This window comes from Sorex fumeus, unplaced genomic scaffold (genome assembly GCF_029834395.1).
Source record: "Sorex fumeus unplaced genomic scaffold, SorFum_2.1 ptg000028l, whole genome shotgun sequence".
NCBI classification, from domain to species: Eukaryota; Metazoa; Chordata; class Mammalia; order Eulipotyphla; family Soricidae; genus Sorex; species Sorex fumeus.
In genome coordinates this window covers 3893354-3909604 of record NW_026606085.1, presented here as the reverse complement: position 1 = coordinate 3909604, position 16251 = coordinate 3893354, and the positions used below count along the sequence as shown (strand labels likewise).

General features: G+C 50.1%; 2 protein-coding genes across 6 annotated transcripts; both read right to left on the bottom strand.

Annotated features, from left to right (window-relative positions):
- Nucleotides 1-1048: 1048 nt before the first annotated feature.
- On the bottom strand, nucleotides 1049-4286 carry SLC16A13 (solute carrier family 16 member 13). Of its 5 annotated transcripts, XM_056114958.1 has the most exons (5): nucleotides 4155-4286; nucleotides 3813-4043; nucleotides 3507-3650; nucleotides 2163-2900; nucleotides 1049-1482 (listed from the first exon to the last, which is right to left on the bottom strand). In XM_056114958.1, the coding sequence occupies exons 2-5, from the start codon at nucleotides 4009-4011 to the stop codon at nucleotides 1220-1222; spliced, it is 1344 nt and encodes a 447-aa protein (XP_055970933.1). In that variant the 5' UTR covers nucleotides 4012-4043; nucleotides 4155-4286; the 3' UTR covers nucleotides 1049-1219. The 5 variants fall into 5 exon arrangements, with proteins under 5 accessions (XP_055970933.1, XP_055970935.1, XP_055970936.1 ...); XM_056114960.1 differs by lacking the exon at nucleotides 4155-4286 and having other exon boundaries at nucleotides 3507-3684; nucleotides 3813-3947; XM_056114961.1 differs by lacking the exon at nucleotides 4155-4286 and having other exon boundaries at nucleotides 3507-3669; nucleotides 3813-3928.
- A 5650-nt stretch (nucleotides 4287-9936) lies between these two features.
- BCL6B (BCL6B transcription repressor) lies at nucleotides 9937-15246 on the bottom strand. The gene is made up of 9 exons (XM_056115106.1): nucleotides 15167-15246; nucleotides 14302-14492; nucleotides 13909-14130; nucleotides 13448-13810; nucleotides 12947-13071; nucleotides 11158-11322; nucleotides 10950-11080; nucleotides 10674-10811; nucleotides 9937-10188 (listed from the first exon to the last, which is right to left on the bottom strand). Exons 2-9 carry the CDS (start codon nucleotides 14478-14480, stop codon nucleotides 10072-10074), a joined length of 1440 nt encoding a protein of 479 aa, XP_055971081.1. The 5' UTR covers nucleotides 14481-14492; nucleotides 15167-15246; the 3' UTR covers nucleotides 9937-10071.
- Between the last annotated feature and the right edge of the window lie 1005 nt (nucleotides 15247-16251).

Sequence of the window (16251 nt, the reverse complement as noted above, 5' to 3'; positions counted from 1 at the left end):
GTAACTATCCTACTTAAGATTTCTGAAGGCTGTAGCTAGATGGAGTAGAATCCCACTAAACCCTGGGAGAGGGGAAAAGGCTTTCTGTTCAGCTGTTTGGTTTTTCTAAGCCCAAATTAATGCCATTATGATAGGGGGTCTTTGATATGTTGTATGTCACCTTCAATTTGTTGGGAGGGAGTGTGTGCTCCTGTGTTCTATCTACCCCATCCACTGTTCCATTCAGACCTTCCAGAAGACTCCTTTCTGCAGATCAGTGTCTTTCAACTGGCCTGAAGTAAATGCAAGAATCTAAGATCGAGGCTTCCACACTGAGCTTCTACTCCCCTCCCCAAACTATACCCCCACCAAAGTCACCATAAGTTCTTTTTTTGGGGGGGGGGACTCATCCAGGGATGATCAAGGGTTACTTCTGGCAATACATTCAGAAATCACTCCTGGAGGGTTCAGGGGACCACATGGGATGTCAGGGATCAAACCTGGGTTGGCCGCATGCAAGGAAAACACCCAACCTACTGTACTATCTCAACTGTAGCAGTGTCCTCCTGTTGGTCATCGATTTGCTCAAGTGGGCACCAGTAACGTCTCCATCATGAGACTTGTTACTGTTTTGGGCATATGAATACGCCATGGGGAGCTTAACAGGCTTTGCCGTGTGGGAGAGATACTCTTGGTAGCTTGCCCAGGTTGGCCATGTGCAAGGCAAATGCCTACCCACTGTGCTATCGCTCCAGCTGTACTGTACAACCTCTACAGCCACAATAATTCTACTTTCTGCTCTAAGTCACATAAGACAGTGGAAAACAGGGAAGTCACTGGGCAAATGAGAGGAATGTTGGCCTAGAAAGCAGAGTCCTGGCTTCAAATACTTTGTGTCACCAGAGCTCCTGGATACTTTCCCACGCACTCCCTAGCCACAACTCCAAAATATGGGCTCTAGCATTTTGAGGTTCTCAGTACTGTCCAGTTTTGTTATTCAGCTTGATCTCAACAGGGCATCCCTCTCCCAAAGATCTATCAACAGAGAAGACACTTAGGCAACTCTAGAGAGCACTGTAGAATATGTAGAATAATCTCTTCACCTTTGAATTTTAACCCATCTCCTGAATTCTTCAGGAAGGATGGTGACAGTAAACAGATGAGTCTCAACAATGTACAAGAGTTGGCATACACATCACAGGAAGCCCAGGCCTGCTCTGGGGGACATGGGTTAAGATGTTTAAGGCTCTGTAGTTCCTTGGGCACCAAAATGTGTCAGGACACCTGGTACTGCCAGACTCTGACTTCCCGGGTCTGACTGCCCTTCCTTGGGCAGGGGGGCTTTGGTATCCAATGCATCTGTTACAGGGTCCTGAAGCTTGGAGGTAGCAACTGAGAAGCAGAAGTGGGGCAGGGTGATGAGAACTCCACTCCCCACAAGGAGGAAGGCCCCAGCCACCATGAAAGAAGCTGTGTAGTTTCCTGTCACATCCCGGAGGTAGCCTGGGGCCAAGAGAGAAAAGGGATATACGTGGGGAGATCTATTTCCAGGGACAGATGAATCAAACACATTTGGGGATGCAGGTGCGGAGGAGAGAAAATAATCTGTAACCCATGATCCTGGATAGATCGAAAGGTCCACTGTAGGACTGGTGAGCTGGAGAACTCTGATTTCACAAGAGGCATCTCAAGGCCATCTCAAACACATCCTACCTTTAGAAAAGTTCCACGCCATCCATGAGGATTTGGAAATCCAGATAAAGTCTGATGAACCTATCTTCCTACAATTCTGACCCCCTTTCAACATGTTAATAGTTAACAGGAAAATATTTAAGGGTCTGAAAGTTCTGCCATCTGACGCTGGGAGAACTTTGACACCTAGGCTGGAGTCCAGAGGGAAGGGACAGACACTGTCATATTTGTTGGCTAAACCCAGCTACAGCTTCTGAAAATCCAAGTTGTAGGTACCTGCCAAAGGTTCCACATAAAGCTTAGTCTTTGCACGGACCCTCTGCACATTGGTCTCACTTCAGGGTTACTCTGACTGGCCATGCAGACCCTGTACTATACCATCCCAGAGGCAATATTTACATATTCTAATATACATATGCTAATGAGAATGCTCCCCACCCTGATTAAATGACCTGGCAGACCAGCCCACCTGGAAACCCCATTCCTCTTACCTGACAGAGGAGCCCCTAGCAGCCCCCCGATGCTCTCTACCATCTGCACCAGTCCCAGGCCAAAGTATATCCTTCCAGTCCCCACCAGTTCAGGCAGCATGGAGAGGGCCACTGGGGTCAGGGCCCCTGATGTGAATCCGTAGGCCACCGCCAAAGTCATCAGGGCTGTGAAACTCTGAGCCACAGGGAACAGGGCCATTGATATCCCACAAAGGGTGGTCCAGAACACCGTCAGCCGTGCAACAGGCCCTGGGACTATATCCCCTAGCCACCCAGAAAGCACACGCCCCACAAGGTCAGAAATAGCAGCCACCGAGAGGAAGAAAGCAGCAATAAGTGGGTCCCAATTCTGGTCCTGGAGATGGGCCACCAGGTGAACATAGGGAATGAAATAGCCAGTGTTGATCATGGTGAGAGCAAAAGTATAACGAAGAAAGGGGCCATGGTGAAGTAAGGAGGCAAGCTGGACCCCAGGGCCACCCACAGCAGGATCCTCAGTAAGGTAGAGTGGGCGAAGGAGAGCACCACAGGCAACCACATGTAAGGAAAGGGCAGATACCAGCATCAGGGCCCCTCGCCAGGCATAGTGGCCGAGCAGCCACTGGAAAAAAGGGGCAAAGGCAAAGGAAGAGAGGCCCACTCCAGTAAGTGCCAGCCCTGTGGCCAGAGATCGCCGGCGAGAGAAGTAACGCGACAGGCAGGCTATCGTCGGAGTGAAGCTCAAGGCCCAACCAAAGCCTGTCAAAAAGGAAAAAATGGGGATTGGGGCTCTTAAGAAGTTCAGGGCATCTTGCAATACCAACACTGCACAGCAACAGAAAGTAGTATAAATCTGGGTTATAATCTTAATTTTCACCTTGAATATTTGACCTGACCTCCAATACTTCAATCTCGTAAGCAAAATGGGGACAACATGCCTCATGGGGCTGTGGAAGCTTAAAAGTAAATGTCTATAATATAACACAGAATTCTATGACACCTGGGTTCTACCATTTATGACTGTAATTTTTATTTGCCAAGTTGTGTTACGTTTCTAAGTATTTCTTCAGCTTGTATATTGGATAAGTCTATTTCCGTCAAAGCCAGTTATCTGACTAGATTTACAGAAATTCTTTCATTTACACTCCAGACCAACTAGCCCTGAGCTTGCATATTCTGAATTCATCATCTCTGAATTTCCCAGTTTTTTCACTATTGTTTATCTCTGTAATCATTTCTCGATAATTCCCTTCAAGGCACAGGTGCTAGTCCAATTTTTTTTTCCTGCTTCTCCCTACCCTTCCGAAAGAAGCAGGAAGGCTGTCCAAACCCAAGAGGTTTGACTCTCTTTGCCTAAGGTCTCACCTGAAAGCAAGCCAATACTCAGGTATAGGTGGGTCAAGGAGGTAGCAAAGCTGGCGAGCAGCATCCCCAGGGCAGTCAAGATCCCCCCTGTCATCACCACGGGCCTGGGCCCGAACTTCGTGCTCAGGGCACTACCCACTGGGCCTGGGAAAAGGAAGGACTTCTGCGAGATTTCAGGCTGTCTTTTCCGGCAACCCCTCCCTCCGCCGCCCCCCTCCCGCCCTCGCCTCCCCTCCCCTTCAATGTCCCGCGTTCCTTTTTCCCTTCCGGGGACCCCGGGATGCTGGGCTCGGGCACACCACTCACTCCCGAACTGCTGCACCGCGATTCCTATGGAGGCGATCCACGAGACGCGCACTGCCTGCTCCTCGAACACCGCCACAAATTCCACAAAGAAGACGCCGAAGGAGCGCAGCACCCCGAACACCAGCGCCGACATGAAGAACGCCGAGAGCACCACCATCCACCCCCAGCCCCCGTCGGGGGGCTGGGCCCTCGGCGCCATTCGGCAGGGAAGGGGCTGCGGGCGCGGAGTTCCTGCAGGAGCAGGGCCCAGAAGTCGCACCGCTTCCACCCTCCGCCCTCCGCCCCCGCAGCTGGGCAGCCCGGGGCCGCGCCCGGGGAGAGAGGGAGGAGGGAGGAAGATACCGACGGCGCCCGAAGGCCGCAAGCGATGGATCGCGAGCGGCGCCCGCGCTTTCCCTCAGGCGAGCTGCTGGGGAAGCCCGGCCGGCGGCGGTGCCCGGGGCGTGGCTCCGGCGGTCGGAAGAACGGGCCCGCTCCGGGCGCAACTGAACGCGCCGAGGCCCGAGCTCCGGTCCTCGGATCTAGGGGCGGCGCTGGGTTCGAGCCCCACCTCTGCGGGGCTCCACCCTCCACCGTGGAGGTTCCGTTTCATCACTCCGAGTGTCAGCACCTGGCCGCCGGGCCAGCATCCCAGTGCATCGCTCGCCAATGGGGACCTGCGACTCCTGAGCGGGGGGCGGAGCTGGAGGGCGGGGCGGAGTTTACAGGCCAGTTCCCGACCTAGGGGGAGGTAGGCGCATGCGTTCGGAGAGGGACTTTTATGTTTCAGAGATGGACCGAAATGGACCTCACGTGACAGGGGCTGACCCGTCTCTTGCACGCCGTGCGGTTCAGTGCATTCGGTTTGATCACAAAAGACCTGCATGTAAGGAGTCCGTGAGGGGAGAAGTCGTTTCAGGCGAGGAAAACACACCCTTGCTATGAGGGGTCCAGGAGTTCATAGTCAGATACAGGAAAGTGGAGGGATTATGAGAGATTAAAAAAAAAGGTAGTTGGCTACAGGAGGCCAGTAACATAGCATAATCTAGGTCCCTGGATTCTTGAAGAGTTGAAAGGCCAAGAGGAATGGGTTGTTAAGACTTCTGGCTTTTATTCCGCAATAGGAAAGAGTTCCTGTGCTTCTGTTTCAACTAACAGGAAATCTACAGGTCACAAAGACCAAAAATAACCTGGGAGAGGAAGGGAGGCTGTGAGATCACTCTGGGCTGCACCAGCACTACCTACTCCTTGGGGGGGGGGGGGGGGAGGAGGGCTGCAGTCTTTTCCTTTGTCCTCTCCCCATTTCCTAAAAACGCTTTTTGATCCCATGAGAGAGACTAAAGAAGCAAGTTACTACAGGATCAGCCCCTCCTACCCAACCAGTACTCAAACCCTCTGTTGCTCACTGCATTGTTTGATGACTTCAACCTGTTTTTCACTCTAATTCAACTCCCTCTGAACCCTAACCTTGAATTCTTGGAGGGGGTGGGAGGGAGAGTTCATGGAGATCAATGGGGACAGAAACATATCAGAAGAGGAGGGCAGGTAGGTGTTGGAATATAGCTCCAAATATTTTAGGCTTCATATTGGTCTGCCCTTTCCCCATTGCCACAAGGAACTCAGGTTTATCACAGTGCTCCCTAGGTATTTTCATTCCATTGTGTTTATCTGTAAACCTTCCCTATGCTCTCCTCCCCAACCAGTTAATCAGTTTTTCCCCTAATCAGAATCTGTTAATTATTTGTAAGGTCAGATCCTTCTAGGACACTGAAATTGTATTGTAAGTTAATATTGCCTTTCTCCTCTCCTTATGTCTTTTGAATAGTTTACTTTAAAGCAATGTCCTTTTTGTATTAACAGGAAGACCGTTAATATTATGCTTTGTAATTTAGGATTTAATTGACTCTGAATATTATTTACTCCTGGGCATCTGCTTTCTTGACTTAATCCTCAGTTGCCCTTGGTTCCTAACACCCCAAAAACAGGGTCCCAATGAGGGACTGAATGGACCCAGGGCAAGCGGTGAGCTACCCTGGCATCGAAATGGGCCAGGTCAAAGTGCCACGATTCTTACCTGTAAGTTAAGAGTTTGATCATAGACAAATGCTGTCATGATCCAAAAGTAACGACAAGATTAGGACCCTACTAGGGATAGGAAAGACTATCTGGCCTGAGCACTATAGTCTGAGATTGAGATGGCCCTAGGAGAACAATTCTATAAGTTTAAGGTATTTCTTACTGTATCCATACAAAATGATTTATATTATGTATGCTTATATGTTTGTTGGACAAGAAGAGGAGAAACACACCCAGGGGATTCCGCTCTAGGGTGTGTCTATCTGATAATGAGAATCTGTCCTAGAAGCTTTCCCCAAGGGAAAGAATTCTACCCCTATTGATTGTGACCGCACCTATGTGTAATTGTTACCCCAAGCCCTCATGCTGGGAGATAAAATGAGACTCTAAGAATGAGCAAGAGAAGGCAGAAGAGAGAGATAGGAGTGGATCGAGAGAGGATTGGAATAAACTGCAACTGACATCAACCAGCCTGGTCCTCATTCCTTCCTTCGCCTGCCCAATGCCTTTGACCTCCCTGGGGTGGGGGAAATGGTGTGAGATTACCTCAGGGGATTGACTGCTGCAGCTTTTTTTTTTTTTAAGTTTATACAGGTAGGAAGGATATATAATTTTTTAAAAGCATACCAAGACAATTTTATATGTACGAAATAAAATAAGCATACCCACCAAATTCCTTTTGTGTTTGTTAATGTAAGTGGAGTAAAAACTTTGGCTTTTTTTTTAGCATATGGGGAATATGCTAAAGATAGACATTATTGTAACCTTTTAACAGAGTTCAAACTTTACAATTAAATCACAGTTCAGGTCTTGATTTCACAACTTGTTAAGTTGGTCAAGATCACTTGGTATTTCAAAATTTGGTAGAGTAATATTATTTACCTTAGGGGTGCTCAGGGGAGTTGTTTTAGAAAACCTAAGTGCTGAAATACTTGGTTTAAGGTCTGATTGCTGAAGATAAGTAATATTAGCTAGTTTTCTTTTTTTTTCCTTTTGGGTCACACCCGGTGATGCTCAGGGGTTACTCCTGGCTCCTGCACTCAGGAATTACTCCTGGTGGTGCTTGGGGGACCATATGGGATGCTGGGAATCGAACCTGGGTCAGCCGCGTGCAAGACCCTACCCACTGTGCTATCACTCCAGCCCCAGCTAGTTTTCAACAGTAGGATAAGCTGTAATGGGAATTACGATCAAAGTTTTATTTAGTTTATTTTTTCTTTTATGTTTTTGGGCAGTGCTCAGGACTCACTTCTGGCTCTATGCTCAGGGATCACTCCTGGCAGAGCTTGTGGGGTACTGGGGATCCAACATGGTTGGTTACATGCAAGGAAATGCCCTCTTGCTGTATTATCTCTCCAGCCTGATTTTTTTTTTAAGAAAAAAAAATCTAATCAAGGTCATGGGTTTTTAAAAGATAGAGAAATGAAGTTTCTGTAGAATTTGCAAACTAAATGTTAGAACAACAGAGACCATATTAGTGGATTTATTTCACAAATGAGGAATGTAAATTCAAAATGGAAATAACTTATCAGAATCAGGATATACCCCTGATACTCCTATCCCCCCCCACACACACACCCTTGCTACCCATGCCACATACAGGACAGGAGAAAGGGTGGGAGCGAAGCATTCATTAATACTGGAGAGATTCCAATAAACTGTTTGTAGGGAAGGATTGGACTAGGCATTTTGGCTCTGACCATTCAGCCTTCTCACTAACACTTCCAAGCCCCTACTGTCCTCATAGGACCTAAATGCTATTTCCCTTGGCAAGTAGTAATAGTGGTAGGGAGTGATCTAAGCATTAAGATCACTAGCAGATGCATCCCCCAGCCTCTTGGTATTATTAGTGGCTTCCTGGTTTCTCCCTGCCACTTCCACACCTCAGGCAGGAACTGACTTCAGAACAGCAGGATGCAGGTGGCTCCGGAGAAACTTCATGAAGTCACTGATCCCTACACAATGAGCCGGAAGGCAAGGGCAGGGAAGGGAAGAACAAGAGTCATTTCAAGTAACTAAGGGAATGGAAGAGTGGAATGGGGACAGAATTCAAGCTAGTATCCAGGAGGGAAGAACTCTTTCCCCACTAGGCACCACAGGCCCCAGTTCCCAGATTTTCCCGGTCTAGAACCAAGGACACAGAAAACATAACTGGATGCTTCTTTATTCCAAAAATCTTATCTTACAAGATATAACACCTCTACCCGTTGGTACTCTCCACCTGATCATCAATCTATAAATCAAAATCATGGTTCCTTCTCACGTCTATCTCCTCTGCTTTCCTGTCCTTCAGTTCTGCATTGGAAAATATAGAAAAGAGAGAGAAGGGTAGCTTGAAAGTACTGTTACTTATACATCATTGAGGAAATTCTACCCAACAGCCAAAGTGCTTCTTATCCTCCACCTCATGCTTCATAATCAAATGGCCTCAGGAAAACAGGGGCAGAACTGTAAATCAAAAGTTTGAAAGCATCATCTAATATTTCAGACATTCTGCCCAATTAAGAGATAACCCTATTCCTGTCTACCTATTTGGCCCAGTGACTGTACCACTTATCCTCTTAATCCTACTTGGATACTTGGTCAATCTCAAGAATCTTTTAGCCTTTCAGTCAGTCTTTTAAATCTTCTACCTTCACTGATCCCAACAATATCATAATCATTACCTTAAACTACAGTGAACATAGAATGGAACTCAGTCCCTTTTCTCTCTCTGTGGAAGATTTGAGTGCATTCGCTGTTTCGACACAGAAATGCAGTGATAACTGGGTTACAGACAGAGCTTTTTGTTTTTGTGCCACTCCTGGCCATGATGCTCATGTTTTACTCCTGGACAATGGGGTGCTGGGAATTGAACTCAGTCAGCTGCATGCAAGATTCTCTATCTGTTGTATTATATCTCCAGCCCACAGACCCAGATTTTAACAGTTAAGGACATAGCCATGTATCTGTGGTTTCTAGAGTCAAAGGAGTTCCTAGCATCTGGACACTTTCCAGAAGATGTACAAATACCTACTAAAGGAAAAGAGCTTGTCTCAGGGAGAGGTCATCAAAAGGACTATTCCAATCCACATATTTCTGTAGTAAAGGATGTATCACCACTCAAGATAGAGTTTCATAAATTCTTCCCTAAATCATAACATTCTTGCAGAATCAGAAAAGTTCTGTCATCTCTAACAAGGGATCTCAGGTGTCTCTCCCATGGAGTGCTAAGATTAGTGCTAAGAACAGGTCCCAGTGGGAATATTATGGACTTAACACAGACTCCTGGGTGGGCACTAGAAGGCTAGAGCTACACCCAGGTGACATGAATGGGGAAGTTTACTCTCCTTGCAGAAAAGACCACCTGCCTCCATTTACTCCCTCTCCCCAGCTTCCCCGAGACACTGCTACTCCATTTCTGGCTCACTATAAAGAGTCCTGTGACCCTTGAAGAAAAGTCTAAGTCCAGCGCTACCTGCTAGAGAATCCAGAAGGCCCAGAATGAATCTAGAATGCCCAGAATACCAGAGGGCATTCCTTGACCCACCCCTCCAAATCACACGTTTCCAGAGCTGCTATAAAAATGGTCCCAGACCTAAAATTGGAGGGGCTGGGCACACAGAACCCTTTTCTTCCATTTTAACCAAACCAACAAGAAAACAAAGAGAACAAAGAACAATTCTAAAAGATAAAAATCACAATAATAATAATAATAATAATAAACACTCAAGCCAAAGGGGATAGGCAAGTGCTCATCTCTGCCAGCAGAGCTGTGACCTCATTCTTTGTCAGGTCACCTTTGATCACATGATGGAAGAACTAAGTGGGAAATGCAACGGTGAAAGGCCTTGGTGCCACCCAACAGCCTCAATAAATTATATTTACATATAAAATTAATGATATGAGAAACTGCAGGCAGTAGATTTCCCTTAAAACCAGGTCTGCAGTTTCCCCCCTCTTGGAGCTTTCAGTTTGCTCTCTTTAGAAATTTTGATTGTGGGGAAGAGATTTTGACCAGCAAAACGGAGGCAGATCAAGCCAGGATCTGCCACCCCTGCTCTTCCCAGAAGAAATTAGGATAGTGGCAGTTCATGATTGGGGGCATGGGGGGGGGGGGGAGTGAGGGGCAGAGGGGCTTGTCTTGCATACTCCCATGCTCAAGTCAGAGAGGGGAGCCAAGCTTGAGCTTGCAGGAGGCGAGTGCAGTCTGAACTGCGCTTAGCTAGGGTCCCCCCAGAATGTGGTAGTGCACTTTGGTGTTGGTAGCAGCTCCATGTTTCTGGCGCAGATGCAGCCGCAGTTGACTCTTGTGCCGGAAATGCAGGCCGCAGGGGTCGCACTGTGTGAAGGAGGACAGCCGGTCAGGTCCCTCCACATCCACAAGCTGGTCATCTGTTCAGCTTTCTGCCAGGGAAGCCCTATGATCCTCATGCCCTCCCAAATCATCTAGGATAAGTTCCAGGTGCTCAGTCCTACCATCTTCAGAAAGAATCATCTAGGATAAGTTCCAGGAGCTCAGTCCTACCCATCCGGTCACTCACTTTCCCCGAGGGGAGCCCTTTTAGTCAGTTATTTTTGCTATTTTTAGGGGGCCATAAGTGAGGTGCTCAGGAACTATTTCTTCTTCGGGCATAGGGGTCAGGCGCGGGGGTGTAAGTGGAGGGGGCATCTCAACTCTACATCTATCCATTCCTTCCCTTGGCGTCCGTCCGTTATTTACGGGGACTATTCCAGATGAACCTACTTTTCAAAGATCTACGCAACAGTTTGCCCCTCTCACAGCCCCGCTCCTTGGCTTGGGCCGCCGCCGTCGCCGCTACTCACATGGTAAGGCTTCTCGCCTGTGTGGATGCGAACGTGGCTCTTGAGGGTCTGTAGGTGGCGGAAACGAGTCCCGCAGGTGGGGCAGGGATAGGGCTTTTCTCCAGTGTGGATCAGCACATGCGCACGCAGATGCGCCACCTGGAGGGATGGAGACCCTCAGGCCCCGCCGGCCTCCAGAAGGGGCAGACCACCCTCCCTCCCCCCATCCCCGCAGGCCTGCCCACATGGCCTGTACACCCTCTTGCCAATGTGCCTTTGGATGGACTTTGTACCTACCTGTACAAAGCGCGAGCCGCAGGTCTCACATTTGTAGGGCTTCTCTCCCGAATGGATGCGGCTATGTGTTTTCAGGTTAGCTGGCCGGTTAAAGCGGGCTCCGCAGATGGAGCAGTGGTAGGGTTTTTCCCCTGGGGGCAAGGCAGAGGGTGTGCGTTAGAGCACCTGTGTAAATGAAAGTCAGAGCCATCCCCATCTCCTTGCCTACCTGTGTGCACAGTGCGGTGACTGGCCAGGTTGCCCTTGTAGCGGAAGGAAGACCGGCAGAGCTGGCACTTGTAAGGTTTATCCTTGTCTCCAGGAGTATGGGAATCCAGCTCTGATGAGCACCCTGCCACAGCCTCACACTTCCGGCAGCTGAAAAAGTCGCTTCCTGGGGATGGGTAATAACAACCAGTAAATTCTCAAAAACACATACTAGTAGGTTTTCTTTTGTCTTTTTCAGCTGGTGGAGGATACTTCCAAAATCATGCTTAAGAGGTCCTCCGGGGGGCCACTCCTGGCAATTCTCAGACAACTAGCCTCTGATTCAATGTTAGGGCTTCAGGATGTGAAGATGTTTAGGCTCTACAGTGCCAGGAGCCACTAGGGCCCCCCTTATGGTGCTTGGTAGCCTCCAGGTGCTGGGGATCAAACCGAGCTCAGACACATGCAAGGCATTCACTTTAAGCACCGCCCTTCCCAGTCCCCAAAGGCTTTATTTTCTCAATTTACTGGGTCCATCTGACTTGCTCAAGGTCATGCTGTGTAAGAGGAGAAAACAACATTGCATCTAAATTCTGCTAACCTCTTTAATAGTGGTGGTGGTAAATCAAAGACCCAATGAGGAATGAGTATAAATATTTGTTTCTCTCACTGTTCTTTGTACCACTCTTTGTACCATTTTCTGTACCACTCTGGTGACAATCTGCCTACAAAACCCTGACAAATCTTCGTGTGAGCTGACCTGATCACTCAGCCTGGGTGACCACAAGTCAAAAATTATTAAATCTTGGCCTGATCACTCAGCTCTAGGTGACAGCAGTTTCTAAACTTTTCTGGTCATTTATTGAAATCTCTTCCCCACAATCACAATTTCTAAAGAGAGCAAGCTGGAAGCTCGAAGGTGGGGGGGGGGGGGCGGGGAATGTAGACCTGGTTTTAAGGAAAATCTACCACCTTCATATTAAAAAAAAAACATGAATTTTCATGGTTGGAAGAGATAGTACAGCGGGGAAGGCACCTGCCTTGCTTGCAGTCAACTTGGTTTGATCCCTGGCATTTTATATGATCTTCTGAGCTTGCCAGGAGTGATCGATCCCCAAGCAGATCTGGGTGTGCCCCTGCCACCTCCCAAACAACAACAACAAAATACAAGAAAAAACAAACACAAAAATCCCAAACCCAAAAAATACGCATTTGAGCTGGAGAGATAGTATAGCAGGCAAGGTGCTTCCCTTGCATGCAGATGAGACGGGTTTGATACCTACACCCTATATGATCTCCCTGAGCACTGTCAGGAATGATTCCCGAGTGCAGAATCAGGAAAAAGCACTAAGCACAGCTGGTGTGGCCCAAAAGCAAAAGCGAAAAATACAATTTCAGGTCAGAGAAATAGTATAGGCCCCGAGCACCACCAGAAGTGATCTCTGAGGACTGCCGGGTACAGCCTAAAAACAGTATATATTTGGGGCTGGAGATTGGAGCACATGCTTTGCATGTGGAAGACCTGCGTATGATTCTCAGCACCACACAGTCTCCCCTGACGCCATCAAGATTAGTTCCCAAGCACCAAGAGATGTGAACCAAAGCAAATAACCAAATAAATAAATAAGACATCAATTAAACAAACAAAAAATGGATTCCTGGTTTCTGCATCTAGACATTATAATTTATTAGGCATGACAATGGAGCTTCTAAACATTTACTAGGTGATATGAATTTGTAGTAATGAAGATTTTTTGACCTTGAGCGGCCACAGGGAAAAAGCACAGGATGGAGAAAGAGGAGTCTCTTACCTGGTGGTGGATGAGCCCGCCCCAATGTTGTTTCATTGGTCTCTCGAGTCTGGGTTGTGAAGAGATGAGGGCTACTGGCTGAAGCCCCATATTGGAACTGCAGAGATGCAGCAGTTGGAGAGAGCCTAGGCAGATGACAAAAGCCAGACAAAAGGATTAGCAGAGGACAGTACACCTGGAGAACTTGGGATCCAAAGATCTTAATCACTTAATCACTTAACTTCCCGTTAGTCGTCGATTTGCTCGAGCGGGCGCCAGTAACGTCTCCATTTGGGATCCAAAGATCTATTCTTTGGAAATTACCTAACATTGCCCAGTGCACTAGATTCAATTGTGGGGCCAAAGTTTCACCCTGCCATGTAAACCTGACCTCTGTGGTTAATATGGGTCAGTGTTTCTGACATCCACCCCTCACGCTATCCTCCGGATCACCCAGGCCCAATGTCCTGCCTCTTAGTTGAGGCTAGCCTTTACAAGTCCTTGGAGTTTCAATTTCTGTACCTGCTCGGGGGACCCAGAATGTGTCCTTCTTCGCTGCTGCTGCTGCTGCTGCTGCTGCTGCTGGAAGCCTCATCTCCACTGGGGAGCCTGGCTTGGGAGCAAAGTTGCCCAGAACTCCTCTCCCCTGCCAGGCTCCCTGCTTGGGAGGCCTGAGAGTTTAACACGATGAACTTGTATTTTTTCCAGTTGCAGGCCTTGGGGTCTGGACTGCCTGGGCTGGAGGGGCCCTGGCTGCAGCTGCGAGACTCAGTAGGCGGGTCTGGGTTCCCTTCGGAGCGCCGAGGACTGCCTGGTGGAGGAGCTGTTGGGGCCGTGGGGGGTTCTGCCTCCAGGGGTCGCAGCGAGATGCCCAGAGGTTCATAGCTGGGGAAAGTGTGATGGCTTTGAGTGCTGTATTCTCCTGTGATGTTGCCTTTGACATCTGGGATGCCATGGAGAATACCAATCTGAATCTCTCTCACCTGGCCTGGATGAAGCGATGACATGCTTGTACCACATGCTCCATCTGTAAGTAGGTGGCTGCTGCAAGGACGGCTGGTGCAGTCGCGGGAGAGAGGCGGAGGCGTGAAGTGTACATGAAGTCCAGTAGAGGCGCGAAGCCTCCAGCTTCAGGGCCCCCAGGCAGAGAGAGCACATCCACCCCGACTCCTGCACGGCCTCGGAAAATTGAGTAGAAAAAGCCACTGGAGAGAGGGCAAACAGAGCTTTGTTAGGGCCTGGGGGACTTCCGGAGCAGATGTGCTTTTGAAGAGAGCCGGCTGCAAGCTCAGGTTTCTGGAAGGCTCGCTTCGACTTCCCTCCCAAAGACCTTTCCCATCTAGTCACACACACCCCACCACCCAGTCCCCTCAAACCTGCATGCGATGAGAACGGCCTTGTGAGCTCGAAGAGGCTGTCCGCCAACCAGCAGCGTGACGTCGGTGAGGATCCCGCGCAGACGCAGCTCGTTCAGGTTACCCAGCACGTCGGAGGAGTGGCGGGTGAACTCGCGGACGTAGCCCAGGGCTCCCTCTGCGGCCGTAGTGGAGCCCATGGCGATGCAGACCTGAGGGTGTCAAGGAAAGGGCTTGGCTGCCCTGGCCGTCCCAAAATGCCTTGCCTTCCCAGTCTGCCTCTTCCTCCAGAAGGCCACCTCGCCCATCCCATCCCGTGCATTCTCATTCAAGACCCTGCGTTCTTTCTGTCTTCTAACTCTGTCTTCTAACTCTGTCCTCTCTCTCTCTCTCTCTCTCTCTCTCTCTCTCTCTCTCTCTCTCTCTCTCTCTCAGACACACACACACACACACACACACACACACACACACACACACACACCATCCCATCGCTGGCTTTCCTGTCCTGGATTCCTCTGATTCCAGTGCACCACGATCCAGCTGAAGATTCCCACCCTAAGGCGTGGGTGTGAACGGGGGTGAGCGTGGCCCACGGTGCCCTTAGTTGCTCTGACACCTCGTGCTCCTCCAGCATTCACTCTTACCATTACCTGGCTCTACTACGAGCCGAGTCTCAGGTGTCCGATGAAGACTGGAGACTCCAGCCTACCTACGCTCCACATCTCTCCATGAGGCAAAAAGGGTTCCTGCCCCACCCCCGGAGTTGTACTATTTAGTCTGAACCCCCGGCTTAGCCATCTTCTTCTCCTCGGCCTTCCTCCAGCCACACGCCCTCCACCCTCTGCAGGGAACCTGGCGTCCGACTCGCTCAGCCTCTGGTGCTCACCCCTGTCCCGCAGGGGCTGCTTCTGTTCGCCGCAGGGGCGGGGTCTCGCCGGGCGCAGGGCCCCCGCTCCTTTATCAGGCCGGGCCTGCGGGGGCGGGGGTGGAGGTGGGGTGAACGCCTGGGTCTGCATCCTTCCTTCCTCTCCCGCTCCCCAGATGGCAAGCCCGGGGCGTGGCCTCCGGCTTGAGGGCGGGACAACAGAAGCGGCGGGTGGTCGTAAGTTAGCGGGGTCTCGGCCACTTACAGCAGAACCAGGAGTGGGGTATTGGAATTGGAGAGGTTGCAACGCGCAGGTGCGAAGGATGGGTGACCTGGGTCTTCGGAGACCCTGGATCAGCGAAATGTGGTGCTCGACCTTTGGAGGGGGGCGTTCAGGAGCCTGTAAGAAGAGAGTGAATGCAGCCGAACACACGTTCCAATGCGCCGTATAAAGGGAGAAGAGAAGGGCACCCCACGAGGGAACCCAACAAGTGTGGGGCAGCGAGAGTGCCTGGCTGCACGGGGTCTCGGGTAGACGGTGTGGTGTGTCACCCTCCTCCAACCAGGCCTACACAAAGGGGTCTCTGACTCCGCGGCCAAGGAGGGGGCGGATATGATTTCTAGTTGATTTCCTTCCATTGTCCTGCAACCGGACGGCCCCAGCAGCTGCTTCCCGCCGAGGAGGTGGGGAAAGCCCCTGGTCGCGGGCCCGGAGACGCTCAGGAGACTTTGGCGTCGGACTCGAGCTCCCGCTCGCGCTTCTGAATCCTGTTGGGACTCCAGAGCGATTCCTCGCGCCCCAAACCCGCTCTCCCGCCCGACCAATGCCAGCGTGCAGAGGCCCTGGGAGCCCCCTCGTTGGCTCTTCTCTGAGACTGGCGGGTCGCCCGGCTCCGGCGCGGCAAGAGAAAACCTTGAGCAATGTTAGGCCGCTTCCACGAGAGGGCGGGCGAGCACCGACGTCGACCAGGCAGGCGCTACTCAGACCTGGCAGGCACAGCATTAATTCGGTTTGGACAGTTGAAACCTTTGTTTCTTGTGTCCTTCCGTCTCCTAGGAGGGGGCTAGAGTTGGGCATCAGAAGGCAGAGGGGACTTTCCTCTGCG